Source organism: Myotis brandtii, unplaced genomic scaffold, assembly GCF_000412655.1.
Source record: "Myotis brandtii unplaced genomic scaffold, ASM41265v1 scaffold29, whole genome shotgun sequence".
Classification (NCBI taxonomy): Eukaryota; Metazoa; Chordata; class Mammalia; order Chiroptera; family Vespertilionidae; genus Myotis; species Myotis brandtii.
In genome coordinates, this window is record NW_005361075.1 from 1,116,746 (window position 1) to 1,126,719 (window position 9,974).

The 9,974-nt window shown below is 41.1% G+C and overlaps 1 protein-coding gene across 6 annotated transcripts in view; it reads right to left on the reverse strand.

Annotated features, from left to right (window-relative positions):
- Nucleotides 1-3,202: 3,202 nt before the first annotated feature.
- The window catches only part of PRR13 (proline rich 13), a 19,012-nt gene continuing 12,240 nt past the window's right edge, over nt 3,203-9,974 (reverse strand). For all 6 annotated transcript variants that reach the window (XM_014542070.1, XM_014542068.1, XM_014542069.1 and 3 more), the window contains exons 4-6: nt 8,389-8,499; nt 4,934-5,206; nt 3,203-3,308 (exon numbers count right to left, since the gene is read on the reverse strand). In XM_014542070.1, coding sequence (XP_014397556.1) covers nt 3,270-3,308; nt 4,934-5,206; nt 8,389-8,499 — 423 coding nt within the window. In that variant the 3' untranslated portion in view covers nt 3,203-3,269. The remainder of the gene's footprint in view (nt 3,309-4,933; nt 5,207-8,388; nt 8,500-9,974) is intronic.

Below are 9,974 nucleotides of genomic sequence, written 5' to 3' on the forward strand. Positions count from 1 at the left end.
CGGGGCGGAGCGGCCCGCTTTCAACCCCGCGCACCCTCCGACCCCGGAAGCGCTAACCGCCCGGGGGCCGGCGAGGCGACTGCGTCGTCCAAACCTTCCCCACGCAACATGGGAAGGCCTCCCAATATCCTAGAGCGGCTCCGTGGACAGCGTCAGCACCAGAGAGACAACAGCTGATAGTACATGGCGAAGTCTATGATAGAGCGGCAGCATAGGGGCAAGGAGGAAACTAGTGTAGTGGCCTCTAGTGGCCTAACTGGAAAGTCCAGGCGTAAATGCGGAGAATTGACAGTGGACGTGGATAAAGGGAAAAAGAGATGGCTGAGGACATCCATCCAAGATGAAAAGAATTGGGGAAAACTCGGTAATCTAGAATAACACTCAAAAACAGAAAGAGAAAAAAACGAATTTGCCACATTGGAGGTAACTTTTACACCACCTCCTTATTCTGAAAATTGCTAACTGAAAGGGAAGATTTAAGCATTTACCCTCTCTTCTTAGAAAGAACTGTAGCCCTAGCCGGTTTGGCTCAGTAGATAGAGCGTTGGCCTGCGGATTGAAGGGTCCCAGGTTTGATTCCAGTCAAAGGCACATGCCCAGGTTGCCAGCTCAATCCCCAGTAGGGGTTGTGCAGGAGGCAGCCAATCTGTGATTCTCTCTCATTGATGTTTCTATCACTCTCTCCCTCCCTTTCTGAAATCAATAAAAAATAATTATTTTTTTTAAAACTGCAATTCATTCTTAGTCAATAATGGAAAACTTTTTAAAAAGACATCTACCTAATAAATGTAGAAGAAATAAAAGGCTTAGAAAATCACCATTCATTCTGCAACCCAAAATGAAATAATTGATTCAGGCAAGTGTTATAAATCACCAAAACTTTAAGCAAAATGTTGTTAGGGAACAAGATATTATCTGGTGCCAAATATCACCACACAAATTGTTTGCAAATCGTACAGGGGGAAAAAAAAAAGATAACTTAAAATGGAGTGACCTGCCTAGCCAGTGTGGCTCAGTGGTTGAGCATTGACCCATGAACCAGGTCATGGGTTCCATTCCTAGTCAGGGGTGTACAAGAGGCAGCCAATCAATGATTCTCTCTCATCGTTGATGTTTCTATCCCTCTCTCCAAAATCAATAAAACATTTTTTAAAAAAGAATGAACTGATAGTCAACATCTTACCCAAGTGATCAACATTGCATCACTTATAATAGGACAATTTTGACATTATTTCGTCTATTAAGTATTTTTCTCAAAGTGTTTAATCTTAATCTCATCAAGCCTTTAGACCTAACTTACAGTTTATAGGATATTTACATGGGCTAAAGAAACAGGTTAAACATATCACACTATAAAGAGGTAACCAGCCAATCCAGAATGCTGGTTTCTTCAAAAAGGCATTACAATAGAACAAAGGAGGAGCAAAAGGAGGGGAGAAGAATGAAAAATTTAAAAGGCAATAATAATCTAATGTAATGTATAGTCTTGTTTGGATTCTGGTTTTTAAAAAATCCCTATCTAGGATATTTTGGAGACAATTGAGGAAATTCAAACATGAACTGAATATTTGCTAATATAAGGAAGTATTGTTAACTTTCTTAAGTGCAATAATGGAATTTTGGTTATGTAGGAGAAATACTATTTAAGAGGTGCATGATGAAATATTTAAGGGTGAAGAGTCATGATGGATGCAACAGATTTTCAAGTGCTTCACATAGTATATCCATAAAGAAAATATGGTAAAATGTTAGCAATTGTTGAGTGTAGGTGGTAGGTTTATGGGTGATCATTGTACTGTTTAAACTTTTTTATATTTTCTTTATTTATTTCAGAGAAGGGAGAGGGAGAGCTAGAAACATCAATCATGAGAGAGAATCATTTATTGGCTGCCTCCTGCATGCCCCACCTGAGGATTGGGCCCACAACCCAGGCATGTACCCTGACCAGGAATCGAACTGTGACCTCCTGGTTCATAGGTTGATGCTCTACCACTGAGACATGCTGGCCAGGCTGTTTAAACTTTTAAAAAATAATTTTCATTGATAAAAATTGGGAAAAATATGATGTGGAATGGAACAAGATTGGCTAAACATTGATAATTACTGAAGGGAAATTATATATAGGAGTCCATTAAACTGCTTTCTCTACCCTTGTAAATTTCCACATTAAAACTTTTTTTTAGCCCTAGCTGGTTTGGTTCAGTGAACAGAGTGTCGGCCTGCAGAATCAGGGGTTCCGGGTTCGATTCACATGCCCGGGTTTCAGGCTCGATCCCCAGTGGGGGGCGTGTAGGAGGCAGCCGATCAATGATTCTCTCTCATCACTGATGTTTCTATCTCTCTCTCTCCCTCTCCCTTCCTCTCTGAAATGAATAAAAATATATTTTCAAAAAACAAAAAACTTTGTTTAAAAAAACAGGAGCCCTGAAAGGAAATAAGACAAAATAAGGAGAAACGAAAGAGACATCACATACAAGGTTATTATTGAACCTTGTTCAATTCCTTTGGGTGTTGGTTCTAGCCTTAATATTAGTCAAGTTTTATTGGGCAACCCCAATTCAGTAGAGTCATCTGAAAAGGGATAGTTTCCTGAAATGGAAATAAGGCTTGGGGACGCCAGTGCCTTTCCTCCCACCCACTCCACTACCACCCCCCCACCCCCAAATGAGGGAGTGGACATTAGGATCAAAGTGAAATAGAATTAAAGAAGTCTAAAAGAAAAACAGAGCAATAAAAAAAGTTTTTTTGGCAAAGGTGCCAGCAGACCCTGAACGACGGATGAATGATTACTCCAAGACAACAGTTGCTGTGAAAAAGAGGGCTAAGGGACGGCCTGGCTAAAGGAACCAGGCAGCCTCGATTGCCTGCCTTGTTAGGCTTTTATTGCAGTTTGATATAAAGTTTATCTTTTAGATACAATCAGTAGGGTGAGTAATCTTGGGAAGACACATGTGTTTGCATTGTCCTCTAGGCAAGGGCACCCAAAGATTGGGCATAAGGATTCCAGTAAACACCTGGGGATCTGCACGTGCACAGACTTGTTTGGAAAGGTCAAGGAATAATTAGGGGTGCCGCTTTCAACACTCCCCTAAGTCGGATTTCCAATAAACAGAGCAGGCGGCTTTCCGCACACTTCCCTTTTCTCAGAATGTCCTCCTTACAAACTTTCCAACCAAATCTCATGCTCCCCCACACCTCCCCCTTTTTTGTTTTGCCGGGTATAGAAGACAGAGGGCTGCGGTGAACTTGACGCCTGGGAATGTTGGGTTCTACGAGGCTTGTTCACTGTTGAGTTCTGATTCTATAGACTATAAGAAAAACAAAAAGAATTACAATGAAGGCAACAGTTAGTCCGATCAGGTGCCAATTGATTCCAGGAAACCATGTGGTAGGGTCTATCCAGTTTAAGTGCTCCTTTACTGCATTCCAAGCAGTAGTATGTTGTTTGTGCTCATTAATAGCAAGTAGGGAGTCTTTGATTTGTTTTTGTAAAGCATTCACTTCTTCAGTAAGATTGTCATGAAATACTCCCCACAAATGCTCTTAATGTCAACCTACTGATGGTGACTGCTGTTCCATTTTAAGGGGGTGACACATATGTGCTTATGTCCCCAATTCAATTAAGTATTTGTCTGTATGCTAAGGTGTCCTGTCTTTTCCCCAAATATTCAATGGCTGCTTCTACAGCTTGTAACCTAGCCAAAATTTTTTTACCTATGTGCTGCTGCAAAGTAAATTCTTTAGTTACATTCTTGGCCATACTGTCTACAAATGTGGCAGTCTACACAGACTCAGAAAGGCCCACCACAGCTACGCTGGCAGTAGTAAGAATAACAATAGCCAAGATAATGGCTGTTATGAGCATCCCCAAAAATCTTTTAGGCCTCAAATGACTTAATGCTTTCTAAAATTTCAATGGATGATGAACCTTGCCACTCCCTAGTAAGGTTAATGGGTATTAAGACCTCAGCCTGTCTCCTCAATATTATAATGGTGTTTATATTCAATGAGGTGACATTTTGATTGGTAATACAGGATGAATAGTCGGCCCTTTCTCCTACCTGTATTAGAAAAGAATTATTGTTAAGTAATTTGTAAGCTGGGACCCATGAGAAATACATAAGGATGTATGGTACATACCAAACTACTATCTGAATGATATTTTGAAAAGGTCCTAGTATAATTATTGGACTTCTGTTGATAATCCCCATCCCATAAGTTCAGTGGATGGAAAACACGTCCTAATCTTCATAAGGTTTCCTGAACCGGAAAATCTTGTAGTTGAGGGCGAGGGGAACCAAACCTCCTCCTTTCCATGCAAGGGGGGATTCTAGCTGACCCCACAAAAGTGCCATTGGAGGTACGGTTGGACTAAACTATTAGTATGATTAGCTTGCAGGCGGCCATGTGGGCCCCAGTCTACAATCCGATGGTCTCCCAGCTGATAATAATGAGCCCGTTCCCCTCGGCAGACTTCCCAATGTAAGGCCTCCAGGGAGGGATCCCACTTCTTATTTTGCTTACATGGAGGCAGTGGTGGAGCTGTAGCACAGGTATGCCTGCCCTTGGCTAGACTTCCTGCTGAGAGGAAGATAAACTGGGCCCTTGCTTGTCCTTCCTTGGGGATAGTATGTAACCAGATCTGATTATGAGCCTTTAAACAATATTGGGGTTTAGAGGAAGTAGTAACACAAAGGGGTAAGAGGTTAGAGTGGAAGGTAGTATTAGGGGGCACTGGGGTCCAATGTGTCCCATTTTCAAGACTGCCTATAGGTGGCAAGTCCACGCCTCCTAGGAAGGAGGTCAAATTGTTAGAGACAGGGAAAGGGGTGTCTCCCCAGTGAGGGACCTAAAGAAAGGTGGGTCTATAACATGGACCCAATACATGGTGGCTGATGCTGGTGCAAAGCCAAATAAGAATACTAAACCATACCGCACAAGAGCTGAGATGAATCAAAGCAGTCATAGCAAGAAAGAGGTTATCTGGCGTGAGTGGAAAGGAAGTACGCTGCAACAGTTCCTCAGCCTCTTTCATCAGCTTCTTTATCATTCCCCAGGTTATTTCGGGGACCGTCCGGGTCCGGCGAATGCGCAACGTTCGGTTCTGTGGAGTCCCCGAGCCAGAATTCTTCGTTTCTGGAAGAGTATTGGCCCCGTGCAATGCCACGGCAGGGTTTGATCCAGCGTGCTGTAATCCACAGCAGCCCTGTGGGGGTAGAAATACACGCATATCCCTCCCCATGTTAATAATTCATTGGATCCCATTCAGTTATTAGTGTCCACATCTCGCCACAAGACTTGTGGTTTCTAAGGTGGGGTTATTGAGGGTTAAAAATGATTATTCAGATTCAAAAAAATTAAAGGTAAGGACTGCTTTAGATAGTAGTATAGCAGGATCCTTGAGTCCCATATTCCCTCTTTATTGTTTTACTAGCATAACCTTCAGGGTAGCATGGGCACGTTCAATGATGGCCTGCCCTTGTGGACTGTAAGGAATTCCTGTAGAATGCTGGATGGACCAAGTTCTGCAAAAAGCAGTGAAGCCCTGGCTGCTATAAGCAGGCCCATTATCTTGGTTAATATAGCTACAATTGGAAACAGGTCTTATTGAATTCATGCAAAGAAATGTATTGCCACTTATTAAGAATTGCCAAATACTGGAGGGACAGGTAGGGCTTAAAATGCAAATCTGGAAGGATTGTCAAATTTATTTTGCCAAAAAAATCATATTTCAAAGTGTATTAGACACAAACATAGGCTAGCAAACTTCAATTACCATGGTTAATAGATGGCCTTTAAAAAAAATTTACCTGATTAATATAACATATAACAATTTCAATAATTTATAGAACTTTTGCTTCCTGGGTAAAAAAAAAAAACAAGACAGATCTTTTTCCTTTTAACAGACTAGAAAAGGACTCTCCAAAATAAGGTTTATTTTCTAATTTCATTTGTCCTTGGGTGAGGTCAGCAAATGACACTAATTGGATTTCTGCTACCTGTATCCCTGAGTATATTGATATAAGCTATTTACCCTCTGGTTAGGGAGGCAAAATGCAAATCATTTACTCTTAAGTGTCCTTGGTTTAGGGAAGGTAGGATTTACTAGATGGCTCCAAATTGCTGTTTAACCATTTCAATTTCCCTATTCTACTTGTCCTGGCTTACTGGTCTGTGTTATTTATAATTTCCTTTCAACATTTCTCTTTATAAACAGTCTACTTTCACAAACCTTTCTACAACTTCCACAAACCTTTCTTCAGAACCTTACAACTTTCAGAAATAACCAGCTCTAGAAACCACTTTCTTTCTCCTTCAAAATGCATCTCCATGCCTCATCCTTCTATTACACCAAAAACATACCTTCTTTCCAATTAGTTAGAATTCTTAACCCTTAAAAAACTTCATTTTTAGGTGACATATAAGTAATTAACATTCCACAGATTAGCAATACATTCACATTTTAATAGATATTTCAAATAAAAAACAACTTAACAGATTCAAATCCATCCTCTAGATTCTCCATACGAAGCAAATTCAGATTGATTAATATTTCAAAATACCTCGATATTTAATAATTTTTACTATTTAATCCAGCAAACTCCAAAGTTTTGAGTTACCAAACACTTTGGAAAACTATGTTTAGGCATATATAATTACCACTGAAAAAGCTTTATCATATACCCTTCATTTCAGTTATATTTATTTTACCTTAACAACTTTGAGATTTTAAAGCCAATTATTATAAGCCAAGGCATTTTCTTGGCAAATTTTGTAACAGGGGTAACTCAGTGGCTTTAATGTTAAAGTATTAATTTTTTTTTAAAAAAAAATGGGAGTGGCTCCCAAACTGCTATTTCTGCAGCCTGCTGGAGGGCACTTCTACAGATCTAATTATCTTAGGAAAAAGACTTGGGGGGTTTAAATGATTATTTCCCATACTTTTTCTCTCTGAGTAGACTAACAACATGAAATCTTACATATAAGAAGAGATCTTAAAAACAGAAACAAAACAAAAAAACACCCTATAGTAAATAGATGAGTACTCATAAAAGGGTGGATTGGGACATTAGCCTTAGAATCTTCAAACTAAGTCCCTCAAAGATAAGAAAGCAAGCAAAGAACATCAATCAGTAACCAAGTTACATTAAAGATAGACAAGAACTTCTACTAAGAGTTTCTAGTGGCTGATGCCTTGAGAGGGAGAGCAAGAAGGATCCCCAAGATTAAGAATTCTTGGCAGCTGCTGGGAAGTTCCTGCAATCCCTGCCATGTGTTCAGCCTGCCACAAGTAGCTGGGGCCCCTAGCAAAGTGAAATATGCCCCATCTTTAAACAAATTAAACCAAACAACAAAGACACATAAAGCAACAATCAACAGATGCTCATATATGATATTTACAAGCGTGCATAACACACAGACAAGACTTAATAAGTTAGAGTTCTTTTCATAGATCTTTCAGAAGATATTTTAAAGTACCTGGGACTCACAGCCTGAATGGGGCCCAGAGGGCTCCCAGGTGAGGTCGCCAGTGAACACCCATAAGCAGCCTGTTGTTCACAGATCTCATCATATTCTGTTCTCTATCATAAATACTGACTGGCATCCAGAGTTGTTTTAGCCAAATCTGCCAGTCCCAAGGTGTCTATGGTAATTTTCTGACAAGGCATTAAGGAGTCCTTTTGTAAATGGACTGCTAGCCTCATTTTCTCTAATACTTTTCCTTATTTCTTTAAAGGTATTAAAGAAGAGTGGTTCATGTATCTGATTACCTTGCTGATCTTGCATAACTGGGCAAGCCAAAAGCTCTCCTTCTAACATAGCTTGCCTGACACATGATCCCTTAACTGAGGATCTAGTTGATGAGCCTTCCCACACCGGAGGTGGAGGATTGGGGGCCTTAGGTATTACAGGCTTGACAGGCTCTACTTCAGGAGGAGGGGGCAGTGATAAATCCTCCTGGCGTTCTGTAGGCTTTTGATCCTCAATATGAAGTGGGCATAGTGCAGCTCGAACAAGAGCCCACATAGTTAAAGATAACAAGGGCACTCGTTTTCCCTGGGCCTGATTTCTCTTTAAATTCCTACCTACTTGTTCCCAGAGATCAAGGTCTAATGTTCCAGCATTAGGGAAACAAGGACTATAAATTATAACAATTTGCAACAGGCTCTTTAATTGTTCTTCTATAAATGAGGCACCATTTGCTTTTAATTACTTTTTAAATTTTTTGTATGTGATGAAATTTTCACTTCTACCTTTTTTTTAAATAACTTTTTAAGTAACAAAGAGATCTGTTATTCGGTGGACAGTTGCTGTCCTATTGTGAAACCTTAGCTGAAAAACATTTCCCTCAAACTTAGATATCCCAAGTGGGTTCCAATGACTTACTGCGCAGTTACTTTCGTTTCCTTCCTCTTTGTTTTCAAGGGTTCCGCATGTCTCGTTGCATTCCTTCGTCTTCACACCGGGTACCACATTGCCAGGGCTGGTCAGCAGACCCTGAACGACGGATGAATGATTACTCCGACACAACAGTTGCTGTGAAAAAGAAGGCTAAGGGACAGCCTGGCTAAAGGAACCAGGCAGCTTCGATTGCCTGCCTCGTTAGGATTTTATTGCAGTTTGATATAGAGTTTATCTTTAGATACAATCAGTAGGGTGAGTAATCTTGGAAGGACACATGTTTGCAATGTCCTCTAGGCAAGGGCACCCGAATATTAGGCATAAGGATTCCAGTAAACGCCCGGGGGTCTGCACATGCACAGACTTGTTTGGAAAGTCAAGGAAAAATTAGGGGCGCCGCCTTCGACACTCCCCTGTCGGAATTCCGATAAACAGGGTAGGTAGCCTTCCACATACTTCCCTTTTCTCAGAATGTCCTCCTTACAAACTTTCCAAGTCTCATGCTTCCCCACACAAAGGCAAGAGGCAGACCAAATATTGAAAGAGAGGAAACAAATTAGAACAATGTTAAGACACCCAGAAAAAGACAAAATACGGAGCAGGCTTACTATGAAGCCTGGGCTAAAGGTCAGATTAATCTCAAGACTTTACAATTGGGTCATTTATAACCCAGGGGTTCTGAGAGCCAGTGTGACAGGGAGTGGCTAGCCGTCAAATTCTAATGTACAGGACAAAACAGATAAGATTAAAAATTGATAAAATGATATCATCCTCTAACAGTAACATGGCTACTATTGGGGCTGGCCTACAATTGTAACCAGCTTTGAAAGAGAAAGATGGGATGCACCTAATCGTAATAGCTAATAATTTCATGAATCACCAAATTCTTCTCAGAAAAGGAACCAAGTTAGTCAAGGTAATGAACTTGCCTTAGGGCCACAAAGCAACCTGATATAGGGAGAGGATTCCAAAGGCAGCAAACTAAAGATTCATCCCAAAGCTGAAGTGTCAATTTTTATTTTAGATCTCAAGGATTTCCTATCCTTTCCCATTCTCAAATGTGTGAAATCTTGCTATTGCTTCTAGTAAGAGAAGAATGGCATGGACACAGGGTAGTAAGGGCATACAATAAAAACATTTGAGAACTATCATCTTGAGAGTCTTAAACTGATGTACAAAACAGAGGGCACAAACCAAATGCTCTCAGGAGCCAGCCAAGTAATGTAATTGGGAGAAGCTGGCCTAAAAAATAAAAAGGTAACAAGAAGTTGAAAAGGCAATGAGAAGACTGGAAAGTACAAGACCTATCTATAAGGAATGACCACTACTCAGGGCCATATTTCTGTCTTTAGAAATGTGGGCCCAGCTCCCTCGGGCGGAGTGTCCCTGCCAGCTCGCTCCTGGCTCGCCCGTCCCCCGAACGCTCCCCCCCTCATGCGCACCCTCGCCCTCCCACATTTGTGCGCCGGGCATTTCCACCGCCGAGCAGCGACCCGAGCCACGTCAGCAGTTGAGGAGCTCCCATGGCAGGGATGAGGCAGGGGGAGGCGAACGGGAGTGAGGCGATAAGC